Source organism: Nipponia nippon, unplaced genomic scaffold (assembly GCF_047370975.1).
Source record: "Nipponia nippon isolate SJK-2023a ecotype South Korea unplaced genomic scaffold, ASM4737097v1 scaffold_1, whole genome shotgun sequence".
In the NCBI taxonomy this organism is placed as follows: Eukaryota; Metazoa; Chordata; class Aves; order Pelecaniformes; family Threskiornithidae; genus Nipponia; species Nipponia nippon.
In genome coordinates, this window is record NW_028262290.1 from 156,579,474 (window position 1) to 156,601,617 (window position 22,144).

General features: G+C 36.4%; 1 protein-coding gene across 3 annotated transcripts in view; it reads left to right on the forward strand.

The window, feature by feature from the left end:
* The window catches only part of ESYT2 (extended synaptotagmin 2), a 90,322-nt gene extending 69,187 nt beyond the window's left edge, over nt 1-21,135 (forward strand). The window contains exons 14-24 of one of the 3 annotated variants that reach the window (XM_087729921.1): nt 1,232-1,333; nt 5,814-5,876; nt 7,884-7,958; nt 9,805-9,891; nt 10,684-10,833; nt 11,744-12,132; nt 14,398-14,496; nt 15,118-15,249; nt 16,660-16,765; nt 17,745-17,794; nt 17,918-21,135. In XM_087729921.1, coding sequence (XP_087586047.1) covers nt 1,232-1,333; nt 5,814-5,876; nt 7,884-7,958; nt 9,805-9,891; nt 10,684-10,833; nt 11,744-12,132; nt 14,398-14,496; nt 15,118-15,249; nt 16,660-16,765; nt 17,745-17,794; nt 17,918-17,963 — 1,299 coding nt within the window. In that variant the 3' untranslated portion in view covers nt 17,964-21,135. The remainder of the gene's footprint in view (nt 1-1,231; nt 1,334-5,813; nt 5,877-7,883; nt 7,959-9,804; nt 9,892-10,683; nt 10,834-11,743; nt 12,133-14,397; nt 14,497-15,117; nt 15,250-16,659; nt 16,766-17,744; nt 17,795-17,917) is intronic. The other 2 variants (XM_087729932.1, XM_087729943.1) reach the window with 2 other exon arrangements.
* Nucleotides 21,136-22,144: the final 1,009 nt, after the last annotated feature.

Consider the following 22,144-nt stretch of genomic DNA (forward strand, 5'->3'; position numbering starts at 1 on the left):
TACAAGATTGCCTGGGTGGATTGAGAATAAAGATGGTCATAATGTGGGACCTGTTTAACTCTCTTTTTTTTTTTTCCTTGCTCTACCAGCCCAGAAAAGCAGTTGCTACAACTGACTCAGTATTTAACTTCAAGTCATTTTCTTTCCAGAAATGTGTTATAAAGAATAAGATAGAAAGTAACATTGAACACATGAAAAGTCCATTTACAAGTTCACAACAATAAAATAATACAATGATCTGTTAAATTCAAGTTGTCCAAAAACAGATACAAAAAGGCTTCACAGTTAGGTGGGGGGAAGAATATAATGGGAAGACTTCTTCATGCAGGAGAACTGAAGATTCCTACAGATTCTATAAGAACAATGCTTAGATAAAGTCATACAGCTGCTAGACAAACTGCAGTGAATTATAGCGAATACAGCTTTTTTATGTCCATTTGATTCTAATACGGAACAACATTTACAAGACTAAACATGAAAGTCTGCTAGCTTCTCATGTTGTGTTCATATTCACTGATAGGGGTTGTGTAGTGTCATAGCAAAATTAATCGCTCTTTTGGATTGCTTGTATTTATGGGGAACAAAAAGTTCAAAGAGAATGAAATGTTAAAATTATGCTGACCCATATTAATAGTTTTGAAGACTTTTGTCCACAACTTTAATGTTACAGCTGAAATATTTTCTAGATGAATAAGTACTTTTTATTACCTTCAAAATGGATTTCTTAAGTTAATGCTTATCACTGGTACATCTTGGATCTTTTCATCAGCCTTGTGTTGTTTGAGTTATAGTGGATAATTCCCAGCACAGACGTTTCTTTTGCACAGATGCATCATAGCTGTGGGTTTCTGAGACATGGGGATGATTTATCTGAAATATGTTTAAAGTGAAATAGAAATGGTGTAGAAGGCTGGTCTCTAAATTTACTTAGTTGGATCTGCCATATAAATCTGAACTACCAAGAGTAAACTTGGAAAGTGGGTTAATATAGTTGAATAATTAATAAAAAATAAAAATCAAAAAACTTTTCACCTTGCTGCGCTACAGAAAGTCATTTAACAGATGAAACTGTTTGTAATGACAAATATTTACTTACTTTTTGTTATCTGCTGTTTTCTCTGGAATCCTTTGACTGTTTTCCTTAACTTTTTTGTGTAGTAAAGCTGCTTATGCATTCATTCTGCCACAATCCCATCACTCTGCTTTCTCCTTCCATTTCCATCTTCCTAAGAGTATCTACGAGGGAAACTTTGGGTGTGGATACTTAAAAGAGAGGAGAGCATCGGGACTAGTCTTTTGTGAAAACACTACCTCACTCTATAGAGCACTATTTGTGAGTTCTCTGGTATTATTTGTATTGTACCTTTTATCTGCCAGAGTGTGGATTAGTGCTACTAAAGCCACTCACTCTAGTGGAATGAGAGCATGCAATTTGTTTTGCTGCATGGTTTCAACAAGTGTGCATTGTTTTTGTGCTATTTTTATTGCATTTTAAAGACTACTTAAATTTCATTGATCAGCATATCATTGGGTAAGTAATTAACTTTTATGATAAAAACCCAAGATAAGTTTGTTGGAAAAGCTCTTACATTTAACTTAAATTGCTGATTCATTGAGAGATAAAATGCATACTATACTAGCACGCTGTGTGCTGGTGAATCGTTGGCTTTTACTGCAAAGAAATTAAACTAATAAATATTACAACCAACATCCCTGTAGTTTCTTTAAAAGGTGATGCACTCAATGTTTGTAAGAACTTGCAACCTCTCCACACTGGTTCAAGTATTGCTTTAAAAATGGGTGTGGTTCTTTGTGCTCCCCAAACTACAAATTCCCTTGTAAATTCTATTTCACTCCATGATGCTCCTTGTTTTGCAAATTCCCAAGGTCCTTTTCTTTTTTTCAAATTAGTCTGTAGTCAGGAAAATCCAGGCTAGGGAGAACCCCCAATTAATATTTTTTGCTTGAATTTAATGTTACAAGATTGTTACAAACTAATGAGCCTCTGAATATCTTACACTTAAACCTGTAAACACAACCTTGGTATCTTCAAAAAGAATGAGAATCTGTTCAGAATAAGAACTCTTTTGCCAGAGCGAGGTGGGTATGCCATTGTAGATTGTGCAGATAAACTTGTTGCTGGCTGTCTACTTTTGGCTCTTATCATAAACCTGCATTTAAAAAGACCTTTCCCCCTGCCCCCCCCAAATCCCAACAAAACCCTTTTCTGTGGTCCTTTCAGTTAGTTTCTGTGTAGAAGTTCATTTTAAAGTATCAAAAAAGTTACATCCATTACTAAATCTTGTTAAAATTTAATGAATAAGAAATGCAGTTCATAAGATATGGTTCAGTTATCTTAGTATGAAAACTGATAAGTAGTTGCTGTTTCTTTCAGTTATAAAAATACTAGATACATCCTAATAATAATAACAACAACAACAATAATAATAACAACAATAATAATATCAAAGTGCTTGATGAAGAGTGCAGCCCTGATGTTTTTGTTGATCTTAGGGTCTCTGCATTAGGACATGTCATCTACATATAACAGCATCTGTTTAGACATTGGACAAAACTTTCCAAATCCCCGAAGCGATTTGTGAGTCCAAGTGGAACAGCAACCATTTTAAGATAGCCAGGTCTGGATTTCCTTCAACAGCAGTGTTAAGTGCCTTGTTCTGCAGTTGCATGGGTGCTAGTCTTGCAGCAAGCAAGAGGATCAGATTTATGGCTGGAGGCCAGGACAAGACTGTAGTAGCCCAGAGATAATAACGGGTTCAGCAGTCATAAAACTGCATCTTGTTTTCAGGGCACCTTTAAACACGAGGTATTATGCAAGCATTCACACCTGCAAGTTCAGATATCTAACGGACATGTAACATGAGTTACTTGGGGGGGGGAGTGTTAAAAAGGGGGCTCACTTTATGTAGGGAGAGGAAAATCCAATGCCCTGAGTGCTCTCTCTTCCCTTCTAGACAGTTTTATTGACTGCTGGGAACCTAGATTCATGACACCTAATTCAGACATTTACCCGTCTAAATCTGATCAATCTGAAGTTAAGGAGTATGAATAGTGTTCTTAGTATAATTTTCAAAAGTGAGTAACGCTAGTTTTATGATACGCTATCATTAGTTCATAACGATTTTTCTTTTAATTTGGTGTCTATATAACATAAATTACCCATATTTTAAATCAGCTCTTACAGATCAGTGGCTGTCTTCCAGTTATCAATTGAGGATGCACTCACAGATTCAGACACTTCTAAAGCCCCATTTTAACCCCAAGCAAGTGTTAGTGAGTCAACAGAAGTAATGAGTTGTACTCCAAAGCATACTGAATTAGGATCTGGCTTAATAAAAAAACAGCTTGTTAGATATGCTGTAGTTTATGGGTTTGTTATTAGGATTTACTGCAAATGTCACTGGCTGTTACAGAATGCAAGCCTGAAATCTGATTTATTCCACTGTGTCAGTTAGCAGTATAGTTCTTGGATACCCGTCCCCTTTTCCTGTAACTGCAGAGACACTCAGAACCATAGCAAGACAATTTTGTCACCCAAGGCAAGACCTTTTCTTGGCTTTTTATATTGAATACTCCCTTTTCTTCTCCTCGTCTCCTCCTGCCCAGCCTTTCAGCCACCATCCTCATGGACCTGCAGCTCCTTCCCTTGAAACCTGAAGTCTGGCTTAAACATATTTGTCCCAGCTGATATCCCTCTTGGCCTATCCTTGCTATGATTCCAGAGGAATTGAGACATGTTCAATATCCGGGAATCATTGGTTGCCTGCCTCTATAATTGATCCCATAGGTTTGGTTTTGACTTTTAAAATTCTTTGAAATAGTAGTATAGGGGGAAAAAAGATGTGTACTACTGAATACGCAGGTGCAGATGTGAAGGAAAGATGGCCAGTAAGTTGAGGGGCAGTTTAGGATTCAAAATGATCTTGATGAATTGCAGATATGATCTGGAAAAATAAGGTACTTTTCCATAGAGAACGGTCATTGCACCCATATAAATATGGGATGGACATGGATATGGTCTTACGGATAGATAGCTCTACAGAAACAGATCTGTAGTCGTGCTGTATTATGCTGTTATGAAAGACAAACACCATACTGTATATAGAAAGAGGAGTGTAGACTGTAAGATCTATGGACTAATCCTTCTGTTCTACTTAGCCATTGCCAAGACCCTGATTTTGGCTGTGGCTATTTAAGATCTGGAGGACACCAGTGATGATAATGAGGAAGCCAGTAAACATGACTAGCAGAGGACGAGTAACTAGGATGAGTTTATCTTTAGCAAGTGAAGGTGGGGATGGAAATGATACAAAGCTGCTGCAAACAAAGTGACTTTTTCATGTTTGTCAGAAAACAAGAAACAGTGCTTAAACTCCAGCAAGGAACATACCTGTTGGGCATTAAAAAATTTTCTAGTGAAAAGGATAGTTAAACATCAGGATTGATATGTCTAGGGATATTGTGCAGTCTCTGTCTTTGAAAGTCTTTAAGTGCAATAGTAAGTCCCTAACATACCAGATAAATGGCTGTAGAAGATTCCTTAATTTTATTTTAAGAAAAATAAAGATTAAAAAAATCCCACAAAACCAGCCAAGCCTTATTTCTGGTTTTCTCCAGTTTCATCACATTGTATATTCATTCTGAAATAAAAATTTTAAAGCTGAATGCCAGGAACCTCGTCATATATGTTGGCCAACTTCAGGATATGATATTCCAAAAGAAAATGTAAAAAAGTATTTCTGCACAAAGGTTAAATCTCTCTTCAAATTTTAGTCACTTCTGGATTTGAATTTCAGGAAGGCATTTCTTTTGGCAGAGCATTAATAATATTGGTTCGTGTTCATAGACCAGCGTGTTTAAAAAGGCCATTATGCAATTTTTTTGTTGCCACACACTACAGCTTTTAAAGCAGAATTCTCCCTTGAAACAAAAATTTGTGCTTAAAGAAAAAGCCACCCATAAGTATACTAACGTGAAGTCTGTTTTATTTCAGAATCATTATTTCCTGAAATTATTTCTTATGAGTTGAATGCAAATTTTCTGTAACATTTTTGTACTTTACGTTTGTCGCTTCAAGAACAATATATTATTCTTAAAATAAAATTTAAAAATTTGCTTAATTAATGGAAAGTGGTCAGAGGTTTTGTCCTGCTAAATCAGTTCAAATTCCTACTGTTAGTGTATTTGCATGTCTTCATTCAACTGTGTAAAATAGTAGACCTTCATTCTAGTTAGCATGCCGTGTTTGTAGCATTCATCTGCTGCAGAGGCTCAAATGACTTAGATTTTTATAATGATCTGAGTCCTATCAATACTTTTAGCATAGTAATTTCTCCCATAAAAGGACTCCTTCACATAATTACTTGACTTATCATCAGAGAAGCTTCTATGTTGTGAAAATAGACTTAACCAAATTTTAAAAAGGTTCATTCAGAAGGCAGTCCGTAGGACATCAGGCATTCAATAAAACCTATTTTGTGAAGTTTCTTTATTAGGGTAAAAAAAACTGATAAGGGAAATATAAGTAGATTGAAAGTGAGTATATTCGTTTTAAAGCAGAATACAAACATTCAGAGAGGACAAGAGGGGAAGAAAAAAAAGTTTTGTCAGACTATTGTTGTTGTTGTGGTTCCTTCATTGTTTTGTTTGAAAGATTTTGGGGTTTTTTTTACGTTGATTTTTTTTCCCCGCTTTGTCCTATGTTGTCATGTCATAATTAATTAACCTAGTGAAATTGCTTCATTGCATGACTTATTAACCCTTCCTATGTTCATTCTCTCCTAACTTAAAAGCATAATCCATTAGAATTTAACCCTGATGGCTTGAAGAAGGCTGCTGTTCAGAAAGCCCTAAAGGTAAAACTAATATAGTTGTCCATTTAAGGTCACAAAAGTAATCGGAAATGCACAAATGCCTGCAACGCTTCTCTTCCAACAGTGGATGGAATTTCTGTTGCCAGATATATATTTAGTACAATTCCGTTTTACTTAAATTTGATTTCAAGAAGCAGTCAAGACATTGGTAAAAAGCCATGGTCTGTGGTAATTTGAATTTTAGATCAGTTGAGTGGAGTACAGACTGCTGTAGAAGACTGTGGAGAAAAAATAGTCCTGAGAACTAATTGGAAGCAGTAACTAAAGAACAAAGCTGACATGAAAGCTAAAACATCTTTTACATACTGAGTGATACTTTATTGGTCAACTCTGAATGACTAACCAATAAAATCAATCTCTGACATGTTTTGAAATAATCTTGTTTCTGCTAGATGTTTTTAGATGGCTTTACATCTTTTATATAAATGCTAAATAAATTTAGCCCAGCTTTTTGATATGGAAGACATAGAGTTGAGAGGCAAACTTGGAAGGCATAAACCAAGTTCTCAGCTGGAGAAACTGGGACAGGAGACAGTTTCTAATAGACTGTCACCAGCAAATCTGTCAGTGGCAGGTGTTAGAGGTGCATTATATGTGTGTGTACATATTGCTGCCTATTTAGCATGAATTAAAATTATTTATATTTACATATCAGCATAAGCAACAGGGTCTTTTTGTCAATTTCTGTAGTTTCATCATTTTATGAAGAAAAGGGAGTTTCAGGCACCTTTTTATGGACAAAGAAAAAATGAAAGAAATGTCACCTAGCATTTTTAAACACCATCAGCTGGAGTATCATCTGGCTTTCTTTCTGTTCCTTAAACCTTTGTATTCTGTTGTCTTTGATGAGAGCTAAATATTTTCATTAAAATTCATGAAAAAAGAACTGCGGCATTCATCCAAGAAAGGAGTGCTTTCTTAACAGGTTTTTTTCTAAAGGGAAGTATGGTTATAAGCAGTGTGTCACATTAGCGTCAAGTAATATTAGTGGAAGTATGATGTCCAAAATGTAAGTTAAGATCCAAAAATACGTAAAATATGCACATTCTTAATTTAAAAATATAGAATATTTTAATCACTTGGTTGTAATTGTGACCTTACATGCATTAAGTAGATTTTAACTAACTTTCTGTTTACATACGTGATCTGTACAATTTCCTACATGGTAAAATTCAAAGTATATTATTAACCATGTATACTATATTTTCTAGGCCTTTCAAACTGCATTAACGCCTGCTTGAGATGATTAACTTTCATGTCTAACTTTTCTTTCTGACTTAAATTTTTGTTAGGTTAATTTAAAATTTGTGAAAGAAACGTGGTTAGGAATGTTCCTTTGTGTATATAATTTGTTTCTAAACTGATGTTTATTTTCACAGTTTGATGTAATGCTATACACCTGGTGAGCAAGGCTCAGATATGGCAGATGGTTGATTCTCTAATAAAGAGTATTTGGTAAACTGTAGAAATATACATCAGGTACATTATAGTGCATCTTCTTTCTCCCCAAACTGAAAAGGGGGGAATATCAATGTTCCGATATTACATCCAATTTAATAATACCACTGCAATGTAAATAAAGTAAGCTTCCTGAGTTTGTGCTTTTTCCATATCTCCCATCTGCATGCAATATTCATTTTGCAGTTTTAACTATGCTTCATTAGCTTTGGGGGTTGTAATGTTCATTAAAGGATAAGAATTTGCACCTTACCAATTTCATTCAAAGAAAACGGAAAGGAGTCTAAAACTCCTCTTATTTGTAGCATTTTGCTTCAGCATATTTAGGGTAGTTGGATGCCTCCATGTTAACGTGTTCATGAGTTACTAGCCAGTCTGCCATTCAAGCCTGTCGAATAAAATACTGAGAATAATAGATAAGCATATAGCAGAATGCCTATGATTTGTATTTTAGGATGCAAACATTTAAGTTTCCGAGGAGAGAGGTTTTGCTTTATTCTGAAGGCAAAGTTTTTGCTTTTTCTTTACCAGTCAGGAAAGAAATTAAACAGCAATCCCAACCCACTTGTTTTGCTGTCAGTTGGACACAAGGCACAGGAAAGTAAGGTAAGTTCCTACTCTTTATACTTGGCTCTGTCTGCAAACATTTGGTGACTCTCTGTGCTTGGCATTAGCTCTCAAGCCACTGAGCATATCCACTGCACTAAAAGTTACCACCAGAACTGAAATTGCCAACAAGAAGCCAAGGATTGAATGGGTGGTTACTCCATTTAAACTGTCTGTGAGTAGAGACCAGATTTTTAACTATTTGCAGATGTCCTTCCACAGTAGGTTCTGATCTGCAACTGGGGTTCCTACAGTAGTGATTATACAAATAACAGTGTGGCCAAATGACAGGCTTCAAAATACTGGTCAAGATTTGAAAATTTACAGAATCACAGAGTTACAGAAATGCCCAGGTCGAAAGGGGCCACTGAAGATCATCTGCTTGAACCTCCTGTTTAAAGTAGGGCCTTAGATTAGCCAAAGTGCTGTGTAGCTCTCAGGAGCTTATAGTTTAGCCAGGCTACTTTGTTATTTTGTCTGCTGCTTTTTCTGTTTTGAGGTATGGACCACTTCTGTGCTTTGAGAAGGCTGTCCTGTAGCACTCCTGAGCTCCTTTCCCTCCAAGGTAGACACTCAGGGAATCCTTTCTAACAGTTCCTAGAGCAAGTTGAAATCTGCTTTTCTGAAGTCCAAGGCTTTTATTCTGTTATTAGTTTTCCTCAAGCCCCTTAGGATCTTAAGCTCTGTGATCTTACGGTCACTGTAGCCAAGGCTGCTGTTGATAGTCACATCTGCAAACCAATATTCCTTATTTGTAAGTAGGAGATTCAGAACACGACCACTCCTAATCAACACATCCAATGACTGAGAACAACCGTAACACAACAGTGTGTGTTTACCTAGCACAAACTCTTAAACTGCTTGTGCACCACTGTGGTGCTCTCCGAGAAGACATTAGAGCAGTTGAAGCTCTCAGTGAGAACCTGGTTCTGCAGACCTGAGACAGCTTTGAGTCATCTGAAGAAGGCATCATCTGTCTCTTAATCAGGTGGTCTGTAACGGGTGCCTGTCATAAGGTTGATCTTGCTGGTGATCCCTCTGATTTTGACCCAAGGCATTCAACATACCTGTCATCTTGTCCATAACTAACCTCTGTGCATTCAAACAGCTCTTTAAAATAATATAGCAACAGTGAAGTGATACCTAGATAGGTAGATTTATGCAATATGGGTGTGTTTTGTTGGTTTTTTTTTTAAAGTAAAAGTGTCAGTGAACCAAAAGGAGAGGACATCTAATTTGGCTTCTTCCTATCCTGTCAAAAATTGTCACAAAGCCTAAACTAGATCTTATATACAGTCTTAATTTTGATAGCTATTAGAGAATGGATATAGAGATTCCAGTCCTTTGTTTCTGGAGATAGCTTTTTTTATGAGAGCTTTTTTTCTGTCTCCCCCACCAAGTTAATGGCTTGCTGAAAGTACTGAGATTTAGCAGTGAAATCTTCCACGTGGCTACTTTGTGTTTAGAAGGAAAAATACTAGTTTCTAGGAGTTTCACTGAATTAGTTCAGCCCTTATAGAGCAGTATGAGAAGAGAGAGAATGTGCCAGTCTGAAAACCTTGCATTTGTTCATAGGCTGGTGTGAAGTAAAGGTTCTTTAGCAGGAGTTTTACTTTACATACAGCAACTTTGATGCAAAACATATTCTATTACATGTCCTGTGTAAAATTTTATATGTGATATTACATATGCCTTGGGTAGATCCTTCTTGGCCTTTGTTTAAATATATCTGGTTTCAGACATTAATTTTGCAAAGCCAAAATGAAAAATGTATTCAACTCTTGACACCAGCTTTATTAAACAAAAATGTTTTATAATTTCTGTGCTTCCTGTTCTCTAACTTTAGATTCGATACAAGACCAATGAACCAGTATGGGAGGAAAACTTTACTTTCTTTGTACACAATCCCAAAAGACAAGACCTTGAAGTTGAGGTATGTTGTCTCATTCTCTTAGATACCTTTCTTTTCTAAGACATTTCAGTTGTAACATTCAGACATTACAGGCTGTTATGAAATGAGACTGAATATATTGTGAGCACCATTAAAATTATACTTAAAGTGGTTTTTAAGACCAGGCTATGAAATGTTTATTTGCATTTACTGCTAAAAGGAAGAAAGACTGTAACTAAGCTCTCACCAGAAGAACACAGTTGATCTTGTCTTACTTGAAAAAAAAGGAAAAAAAGTAAATTTTGATACCTGTTTCGAACCTTAACAGTCTTAACTGCTAGCAGAAATTGCTGTTATGTATGGCTGATTTGTTTCCTCTCTCATGCCAGGGAAGTCTTTGCTTTATCCAAATACTGTATCCCTGTACACTGCTGAAATGTCATTTACATAGTTCAAAGAGACTAAAGAGTGTAAATGAGTACTGTCCTAGTTACTATTGCTCTAACAGTTGTGGGAATTCATTTTCACACAGACTGTTTGGAAACCATGTAGTTATGTTGATCAAGGGTCAGGTAGGTGTAGCTGTGATGGCTAGTTTTCTGTCTTGCTTTTGCTGTAGAATACAGGGATGAAGCAAATATACTCAATGCCTAGTTTCTATTTCCTTCTTCAGTGTGAAGTAATCTTATGATCAGAGGAATTTGGTTTAAGAACAAACTACATTCAATATTGTTTGGATTTTTTGTTTTTAAACAGAACTGTCATTTCCTTTTCTTTCTCTGAATTCTAACAAAGCAGATGATGCAAAATGACTTAGCTTCTGTGTTCCTTCAGGTGAGGGACGAACAGCACCAGTGTTCTTTGGGGAACTTCAAACTGCCTCTAAGCCAGTTGCTGGAGAGTGAAGATTTGACTATGCATCAGCGGTTCCACCTGAGCAACTCTGGTCCAAACAGCACTATAAACATGAAGATTGCACTCAGGGTACTCTAAAACTTTTTCCCATTTTAAATATCTGAAAGCATATTTAAGACTATTGTGACTTCTGGTCTTCTAGCTTTATGAAGAAGATACTACATTTCCTTGGGTGTCACAATGCCAGGTGTCCTTAGTTGTGGCAGTGCTATCAAGTACACAGAGAGAACCTCTAATTTAAATACATTCTATTTCAAAACCAGAAAATTCTCCGAACAGTAATCAGCTGCATTAATTAAGAGTGAGGTTTCCCATGGTTTTAGGTTCGGAAATCATGTTTGGAATCTGAATTCCTTCAAGTCTCTTATGACTCAATAGGCTAGAGATCAGTGAAATCACCTTTGTCTTATAGAAATGGAACTGAGGTTCTGATGGTTTAAAAAGAATAAAGTTTATAGGGAAAGGAAGTGCCTTCATAGTACTAGAAAAATTGAGACCAACTTTCAAAGACACTGGAGTTTTGAAGATGAAACTTGCATACCTCAAAATTGGTTTGCCTTTTTCCCCAGCTAAATTATTTGGTTTAATAGGGTAGTGTATCTCTTTGCAAACACTGTCAAACTTCTGTTAACTTCTGTTATTTGTTCTGTTCTAAAGCATTTCCTTGCTTTCCAGGTGGCTAGAGCTGCAAAGTAAATAGCACTTGCACCAGAAGTGTGTAGAGTATGGGAAGGGAATAACGAGGAGAATAATTCTAAATGAATGGAGAATTTCACATTGTTTATAGTTTCTGCAGTTGCCACAAAGAAGATGGAGCTGTATTTTGCTGTGCAAAAGGTTTCCTATTGTAGAGTGAATGAATATAAGTGTGAATATTTTTGGTCCTGTCTTAGTGTCTGTAGAACTCTTGTAGAAACAAATTTGTTCCTGCTTTTTATACTGGAAAATAGTAATATTATAATTTTTTTACTGTATCTAGGTCCTTTCGCTTGAAAAGCAAGCAAGATCTCCAGATCATCAACACTCAGCCCAAGTCAAAAGGCCATCTCTTTCCAAAGATGCAAGAAAATCATCTTTTAAGCCTCAGGTTCCTGTCTCGCCACCACCTGATTCAAACAAACCTGTTCCAGCTTCCCCAGTGACTGATAGTGATAAAAAGACTGATACAGCTGAAAAAAGTCAGCCTCCCAATGCCAGCCCTCAGTGGCCAACAGATCTCAGCCGAAGTTCCTCCAGTCTTCATGCCTCTAACTTCTCTTACTCTCCCAGCCACCTCTCAGTCAAAGAACCCACTCCTAGCATAGCCTCAGACATATCTCTGCCTATCGCCACTCAGGAGCTACGGCAAAGACTACGACAGCTTGAAAAGTACGGTGTTAATTACTTGTTTTTGCAATACATCTGAGTTGATTTATAAAAAATGTCAAAGTGCCAAAGAGAGAAAGAGTGCTTAGTTTGCATTTCAGTAATATTTTTTCCTGTTGCAGTTTGAGCCTGGCGTTTGAAAATCAGTCATTGTGATTTTCTGCTTTCTCTTGGTACCTCAGTTAGACAGATTCTGCAATTAGAAATTACCTTACCATTGCAATGACCTGCAAGATAAAGTCCACCTTGTTCTCGTAGCTATACTGTGTAGTGCTAAAAAGAGCGGGATGGCAAGAGGGATTTTTCGATACAACGTTAATCACTTTCATGGCAATAGTTGCCTGTTTCACCATTGAATCCTATTGGCATTAATATTAAGCCAATAAAGCTGAATATAGCTGGTCTTTTTAAATTACTCCGAGGGATAGTTGACTATAAAGGATGTTAAATGGATAGTCAGTTACTGTTCAATTAATGAGGATTGCTGCAGCCATGCTTTCTTAAATTCTCTAATTTTTTTTTTTTTTTTACTTGCCTCAATGGGCAGCTATACTTACCAGTAAAGATAGCTGAGCAGCCATTCTGCTCTGAATAGGAGAATGGAAACCATTAATTCCCTATTCATGTAGCTCCCCTGTGAAGCTAAGTAGAAAGATTTTAATTTTTTATTTGTAAGGGATTGAACTGATTCATCTTTTTCTCTGTCAGAGTTCATAGAATTAATGGAGTAATATAGGTTGGAAGGAACCTCTGGAGGTTGGTCAACCCTGTGCTCAAAGCAAATCCCAATTCAAAGCTAGATCAGGTTTCTTGGGCCTTGTCCAAACAAGTTTTGAATATTTTCAAGGATGGTGATTCTAAAAACTTTCTCAGCAATTCCGGTGCTTAACCGCTCCACTGTGAAAACGTGTTTTCTTTATTTCCAATTGGAATTTATCTTGCTGCAACTTGACTTTGGTCTCTTGTTCTCATACTGTGCACAGCCACGAGGAGTCTGACTCAGTCTTCTCTATAATGTCTGTTTTAAGTAGTGAAAGACTGTAATTGAATCTGCTGTTGGCTTCTCTTCAATTTGTACAAACCCACTTCCTTCACCATCTGCTTATGTGCTCCAGTCCCCCATTTATCTTTATGGTCCTCTGCTGTCTTGTCTTCAGTTTGTCAGTCTCTCTTCTGGCCCAAAACTGGGTTAGACTTTGTTAATTATGATAATTGTTGAAATACTACTCCTTATTTAATACACAAATTTCATACTTTCTCATTTGATAACAGTGGTAAAGCTATGGCTAAGAAGGAGGTCCTTCATTGCAGGCGCCATGTTTTTAGGTGCTCTGATTTTTTTTATTTATTTATTTTAACGAAGAAAATACTGAGCTGAAATGCTTCATTGTAGTTTATGCTTCATTCTAGTTTTCAAAGTGAATGTCTTGGGAATTTTAATGGAGCAATCACTTTGTAGTAGCTATTCACAAAATATTCCCTTGAAGTTAAGATACCCTTCAGGTGGCTGAGAAATGCCAAGTGTGCCATGTACTGTCCTGTGCGAAACACAAAATACTCGTAGTCAGTTTACACAAACTAAAATAAGCATTTCATAGAGATGAGGGAACTCTGCAAATATTGGTCATTTTTTAAAACAGAAATTCTTAAAAATGGTGCTTGCTTTTTATTTAAGCATGACCTGTATTTGTAAGTGTAAATTGATTCTAATCTTATTTTCAATGTGGCATGAGCTACAGAAAAGTAAAATGGCTGTGTTTATACTGTGATTTGAGCTTTTAAGACAATAAGCGGGTTTATCACTATTTTGATTCCAAGAATATCTATGTTTCTGTGTTGGAGAATTCAGAAAATAATGAGCTGGCCTTCTAATTGGTTCCTGGCTGTAGGTAAGAGTGGCCCATCACTGAGGTTTTCATTGCAGTTTGCACCATTATTCTTTCCAATTTCCTAGATACTATTTTAATGTTTATTTTAGGGTAAGTTCTTTACTGATAATGGTTTTCAAAGTACTGAAGAGCAGCTGACCTCTGAACTGACAAGAATACCTAGCTTATTTTGGAGAGTAGAGCTATTGGACAAGGAACTGAATGAAGTACAAGAAAGCGATGAAGATATGCTCATGTGCTAACTTGTGTGTGTGCTCTCTTGTTTCACATTGGTCTAGTGAACAGTTAAATGGAAAACTACTCAGCATATATTTCAGTTAGGTCTTACTTTAAATATGCAGTTTAAAAACTAAGCGTAATGTTCTACTTTTTCCTGCAGTGGAACAACTCTGGGGCAGTCTCCATTAGGACAGATTCAGCTAACAATTCGTCATAGTTCACAAAGAAACAAACTGATTGTGGTAGTGCACTCCTGCAGGTGAGCAGAAAATACGAAATTTCATTTCTGTGCATATTTCTTTGTAAACTTTGTCATATCTTGACTTATGCTCTTAAACTGGTTGTCTGGATGATCTTTCTTATTTTTAAAATAACATACTGATTGTAATTATGTGTAAATACAAAAACATACAGAGCTATACTCAGAATCAGTAAAAACTTTGCTGAAGATTTTGCTGTGATTTTGTATTTGTCTATTATGCCTCTGTCAGTTTTTAAATGAAAATGGCGTGTAGATTTTTATCAGCAGTGTCTCGAAGCTGTCTCTAAGAGACTGAATTTTTCATGGAATGACAAAACCACATGATTTTTGGAAAGCCATATCTAAACTTTGAATTGGAATTTAAGAAACATTGTATTCCCACCTCTGCTGTCTGCTCACCATTTATCTGATCTCGTACAAGTCACTGCTAGGCATTTTTTTTAGTTTTTCTTTTCCACTGCTGTCATCTATGTGCTGTTATCCTGCACATCATACTTTGTTCAGGATATCCCACAACTGATTCACGTACTAAATGAAGTGATAGTAGTGTAAGCACTTATATTCAGCAATGTCTTATTTATTTTCTGAGTGTTTTTCCTTGTTTTTCACTGGTCACAGAAATCTAATAGCATTTTCAGAAGAAGGATCCGATCCATATGTGCGAATGTATTTATTGCCTGATAAGAGACGATCAGGAAGAAGAAAAACACATGTATCAAAGAAGACATTAAACCCAGTCTTTGATCAAATGTATGTTCTAAACTATGTGTAGTAGTTTTATATCATGTAATTACAAAGCTGTCAAATCAAGGTTTCTCACCTTACCTGAATGGATGACCTGTTGAAACTCCTAGTTGTCACCACCAGACTTGATCATACCTTTCTCTTCTGGTATAACACCTCTTCCCATCCTTTTATTCCCTGTTATCACTATAGCCCTTCTTACTCTGTAACCGGCCACTTCTGTCTTATTTTCTGCCTTATCCTATGTCAGTTAGATCCCCTTTGTGCTGGTGGCTAAGAAGCAGTGTGCGCTCTTCTGGCAGGTGGTCAGAACATGAGTGCCTTTTAGCTGGGCAGTGCTATTGGCATCCCGTCCTGCCAGGAAGCACGTCGATTCTGACTGGCCGATTGCCTGCCAGACAGATGCTGCCGCCTCGGTAGGACTGGCCAGCCCGTGTCTATGCGTGATCAGATTGCTCAGTCAATCTACTTGGTGGCACTTCTCAGCATCCAGGGAGTCAGGAGATTTCCTTGTAGGTTATATCCTGGCCCATAGGTTGGAAGTTGCGCAAGCTTGTGCAACATTATATTGCATAAAAATCCGTATCTTTGCGCTCAGCTTTTTGATGGTAGTTTCCCTCACTCGTGTACCCCTTCCTCCCCGACCCATCACTTATCAATAAAGAAGATCTTTCTCTACAGACAGAAACTTAATTTGGGGAAAACAACACTTCAGTCCATTCTGTCCAAGGGAAATCTGTAAATCATTAGTCAGAGGCTCTGGTAGGTTTTCCTGGTACTGCAGCGCTCTCCTGTTTATTCCAGGTAATAGATTTGTTTTACTGTGCCTTTCCAAGTAAAATGTATCGCAAACCAATAAAGCTGTTCAAGAACTGTAGTGACAAATAGATGTAGATCATGGTATAATCATGCCCTCACTTTCTGTAAGTTTCAGATCTAGCAAACAAAATGCATTCTTTCTTAAAAGTTTCCTTGCTGTGCCAGGAAAGAAAAGGAACTCTGGTTCTAGAGGACTGAGGATCAGTAAGGCTGACCAGTCTTTCCCTTTTGCAGAATAGTCATACTGAGCTGTCAAGATAGTAGGATTCCTTGTTCTCTTCTCTGTAGAGTCAGTGACTGACCTTTTCCTTGTTTTATTTTGTTTGGGTTTTGTTTGTTTGTTTGTTTTGTTTTACCAGGGGCTTCTAAAGACCAAAGGTAACAGAAGTCTCAAACATTTAATGTTGATATTGATCACAGTATTGAAGAAAAATTTAGGCAAAAACGTTGGGATTTTTTCTTCATTTATCTCAGACCCCATTTTTTGTTTGGGGCGGGGGGATGGTTTGGTTATGATTTGAATCGTTGTTTAGCTGTAGGAACTGAACTGGCACTTCAGGTACAAAATTCTCTCTAAAGCATCACTTTGCCTGTCAGATTTGATTTCAGTGTTTCCCTGCCTGAAGTACAGAGAAGAACACTAGATGTAGCAGTGAAGAACAGTGGTGGTTTCTTGTCCAAAGATAAAGGGCTGCTTGGCAAAGTAAGTTGACAACAAGCAAATTCTGTTAATACAGCATGCTATGATATAAGACTAAAACCCTCTTGTGATATGAGCTCGTTAGTGTTGACTGAAGCACCTGATTCGGGTACGAAGCTTTTAAAAATTATAGATGGCATAGATGTCAAGCTTCAGTAAGGGAAGGAACAAACTGCAGAGACAGACATCAAAAGATGAGGCAGAAATCTCTTCTAGAGAACGGTAAGTTCTGATCCTCGCAGTAACAAAAGAAACCTGCACGTCAGGCTTGTTAAGCATACAGTCAGAGAAAGGAAATAGCCAGTAGAAAACAGGTGATATCTCAGAAAACGTTCAGACAAAACTGGAAAGACAAGCAAGAGTACTTAGAAAAGTACACAGAATAGATGTGTGTTTAGTAATTAAAATTCCAGGCTGTAAAATCCATGAGAAAGAACTGCTACTGGAGGTGTTCCTAATGCCAAAACCAGCTACTGTGTTTACAACTTCACTGTTCTATAGGCACTCATTAAATCAGTCTCTTTCCTACACATGTGATTTGGAGCATGCAAAAAGGAATAGAATAGTAAATTCCTACACCTTGCAAATTGCCATGTTTGAGCTCTGTAAAGAGGATGAGAGATATCAGAATCGTGGTCAGTTCATGGCGAACGGTGTTCTTAATTTTCCTGTTTACCAGGAAGGCTGTTAGCATAAACACATCAGCTGACTGCCATTGCCAAGATATACCATGTTCAGAATTTAAGCCTGTGAGGTGCTCTGGGACTGTATCGCTAAAGGGTATAGATTTTTAGGTCAAAAACAGCAACTTGAAACTTTACTACAGGTTGGGCAGATAGCTATGATGACAAGGATGTAAAATATATTGTTTATTAATGGCATTACTTATACTGTAGTTTAGAGGATTGTCAGATGTGATCTTTAAAAGACATAGAATGAAAGGCACGCATAATGCATTGATTGCTAATTTAACTTTCCACAGTTATTAATACCTCTGGCATCTGAAGAACTTGCTAAAGGCTGGACCCAGTGGTAAGTGTAATATTTCCTTTATTAATAATAATACTATATATATCAATAACTGGTGTGTTAATAATAGTTTTAATAATACATGCTAAATGTAAAAAAAAATTCCTTTGTTTTTTTCATTTTCAGGTATGATTTAACAGAAGATGGTACAAGGCCACATGGTGCAAGTTAGGCCCATGGATACTGGGAATTTCCCATGCATACTTTTGCCAACCTTTATATATTTTTAAAGCATTGTTCTCACAGATGTACCAATATTATTTTTATAGCTTTACTGATTTAGTTCTTAAGACATCCCCAATAATTTTATAACACTCAGTCATTTTATGTAGACATAGCCTTTCCCATTGTTAAACTTTGTATTTTAATTTGCTAAACAATTTTATGTGTTACTGTAATGTGCAATAGTACAGTAAAGTAACCTTTTGTGTTTAAATTGATCTTTATGATGGCTGTACCTATTAGAAAGTGAAAAGATTATGTTCTGCTGTTTTCCTGCCTTGTTTTATATCTCACCAAGGTATACCGTATCATGTAAATATATACTATTTTTTTATAATTCTTTCATGCTGGTTTGAATTCCGAAGAAAATTAGATAAAGGATAATAGATATTTTCTTCTAAATGCATGTTAATTTCTTCAGATGAATCTCTTTTGTCTTTGCAGCACAATGGTCTTAATCATTTTGTGATATTCTTCAAAAACAAACTGCAGAAAAACATTTTTATTTTATTGTGTTTCTGGCCCAGTGTGGCTAGCTTAAAATGTACAAAACATTAACATTTTAATATTTATATATAAATGTATTATTGGAAAATCATGCTATAGAATATTATAAACAAAAATGAAAATTCTATAAATATTGTATAAATAGAGGATGAGGTCCATGAATCACAGTTTCTAAATCTGAGTTTTTGTTTAATGGAGTAAACATGACAAACAGTACAGTTTTATTATACAGGTTCACTTGGATTTTGTTATTTATTCCTGTACTCTCTAGTAATAGACATGTGACCTTTTGAAGGTATGAGGACATGGATTTTTCTGTATTATAAACAAAAAATCTCTGACCACTTAGAACTGTCCTTACTGCCTTGTTTCACTGATTTAAAAGGTATACAAATCAGCTTGCAATGTAAGTTCATATAGTAGGCATATGTACAAGACGTTATTTTTATTATATGATGCTGTGCTAAATAGTATATCATGCTATACCTTCTCTAATACTAAAATGGAAAAACAGTAGGTAAGAAAGTGCGAAACTGAGTTGACACTGACTGTCTTTACAGTTGTTCATTGCTACTTTGAGTGTTTAGTGCATGAAAAAATGCACTTCAGTGGTCCACAGAGGTTTCTTGAGAAATAATGGCATTTACTGAAGCATTGCCATAGTCTGCTGCAAGACTAGAGCAGTGATACAATTAGCACAAACTGATAAAAGTAGACAGTTGAGAGTTGAAGGGAGAGTATCAGCCTAAACAGCTGAGCTCATAACTCTAATTTTATGAATTATGGGGAATTTTTTTTTGTATTCAGAATTGATTTTTCTTTTTCTGGTAAGTTTTCTCAGACTGTTATAAAAATGTGCATTAAGAATCCAAGAGAACAGTTCAGCTCTTTCAGAGCCAACGCCCTCATTCTTGGATAAGTATGCAATTAGACAGACAAAGTATATTATTTAGCTAGGATGCTAGAATGATCTCTCAGCCAAGAAAGAATTTTAAAGAATATTTAAAAAACAATAAACTCCTGAAATTAGCTTTATTGTAAGATTACTGACAGAACCTTAATTCTAGATGTAGAATATGCCTACATTACTAGATGTACCAAAGTGCCTACCATAGATGTAGCTTTTTGTCTTTTTCAGGTTTAAGAATTGACTCATTTCAGTTTGTCTAAATTCAGTTTAACATGAACATTTGTCACAGATGTGTGTGACATGAACACATACACCTCTGTACAGTGATGACCTTCTTATTGCCACATTTTATACAAGACAATTTTAGCAAAGAAATCGTAAATTTTGCTGCTGTCACTTTCTGATGGACTGGGCAATAGAGAGAGGTTCTTTGTAAGAAAACATTTCCCTTTGAAGGCTTCACTCTATATTGGAATGTATGAATATCTCTGTATATACACACTCATCTGTTCATATCAAATGTAATATATTATGAAAGACACATTTTCTTTGCTAGTTCTCCATTAAAATGTTAAGAATGGGAAGACAGAGAATTGTTGTTAATGCAATGAAAATGCAGAAAGCGAAAGCTGATCTAAATAAGGGAGGCCTAAGTGCAGCAGTTCAACATAATTGTCTTTTGCCTTGGTTCAGCCTGAGGTAGAAGGACTTTTGCTGTACATCTTGGCCAGTGACTCCCCAGAGTTTGATCCATAGCCAACAAATGGGCTGTTAGACTGACTCGGTGTTTCAAGTCATAAGTGAAGCCTGGGGATGTTAGAAGACTCTGCACTTAGACAAGAAAGGGGACATTTTGTCTTCTAAAGTCTCAAGGCGGGGGGGAAATGCTGTGTTTGGGTAAATGTGAGATGATAGCACAAAGTGAGTAACTTGAATAAAGTGTATAGGACAGGTTTTCAAAACAGCTCACAACCTAAAATTAGGGATAGGTTCTTAAGAGAGCCCAGTTCCCATTTAGGAGTCTACAATTAAGAGATTGAATTGTCATTGTAATTCAGTAAGAGTAATTCCCATTGACTGTAATCAGTCCTGGATGCCAAACTCTTTAGAAATGTTCTCCTGAGTGAATTTGGATCAGAACATGACTGCATAGATGAGATAGATTCTTTTGATAGTGGAAACAAACCTCTGTATCATAGTTAGGAATTCTGCTTGTGCCGTTTATATGGAAGTAGGAAGGACAAACATCGTTTTTCCTCTGGGCAAAAATTGCACCTCATTATCAAGTCAACATATTCAATATCAACTGATAGCTTTTCATGTAGTTCTTGTTTATCCTGTGCCTTAAAATATGAACATACTAAGATGTTTAAGAAATGGCTAAAAATAAGCTTTGTTACCTGTATGTACCAACACATGTTCTCTGCTGTTGAAACTGTTTTTAGAATTACTCTGCTTCACTGACAAGAAAGCCAGCTTTCTTAATTATAGCAGCGGTATAACCCAAACTCAAATCAGCATGCCTATCACTTGGATTTGGATTAAAAGAATTTTCATTTTCTGTCTTGAATCCTGTATCAGAGCTGCAGCAAATGGTGAGATTGAAATGAGAACAAAGGGTAATCGGTTTTGTACGGATTGCCTTTTTTGCTCATGTAATTACATTATGATGCATGTATTTATTCAATAAATTGTTCATATGGAAGTCAGTGTGTTGCTTCCCTCTACACACACGCAGACACACACACACACACTCCCTTTTCCCCTTTTTTGCATATCCCTGTCCTAATTAGTAATACGATGAGGTGAATTTTTAAAATAGACCTGCATGCTGACTACTTCAATCTAGGTAGCCTTGCTGTAAGATGTGCAGGCAGATTTTGGGGTTTTTTGTGAGAGAAGATGGAGGGAGAAGTAGAGGATACTTCACTGGAGAATTCCTTGTTTGTTGGTCTGGAACGGATTCACACATAAGAATTAGTAGGTCCTTTGTTCAACTTAAGTATCTAAAATTTTTTCTCTTAAAATGATCAGTTGAACAAATTGTCACGATACTAGCACTTACTTATCAATTGTCATGAATTATGTTTTCAAAAGGACCTAGAAGTGCATGTAATTGCCTTAGATTTAGAGCCAGCACATTTCTACGTGTGGCAATCTTTCCTGTCCTTCTACCTGCTTGTTAAGGCAGATGTTGATAGAAGATACAACTATGTACTGCATAAATAAGAAAAGGGATATTGGATCCTCTATCTATAACAGAAAAACAACCATAGAAATTACGCTGTTTGCAGTAAACATTAATTTTTCATTAATTGTAATACCTCTTCCCTTAAACAGCTACAACTTGTCTGAATTCCTAATAGTCAGTTTTCATCAGCCATAAATAAAAGCTGCAGAAGTTCATCACCCAGTCACTATTGCATTTAGAAGGGACCCCACTGGATAATCTTTATTGATACTCACAACAAAATTATGTTCAGTTGTGTTTTTTTTATTCTAGGGAAGGTATCTTCCTTTTTTAGCAGAATAAAGGGCTTCTGCTAATCAATGGGAAGGCAGCTAAAGCCAAGTAAAAGCATGCCCATTGTCATAACTCCCTCATGGCAAGATGTTTCTGGATGGCACGCTTCCTGGCAGTGCCAGTACTGATCAGGCGTCTGCGTTTTCCAGACTTGGATGAAAATCAAACCTTCCGTTCAGTCCCGCAAGAC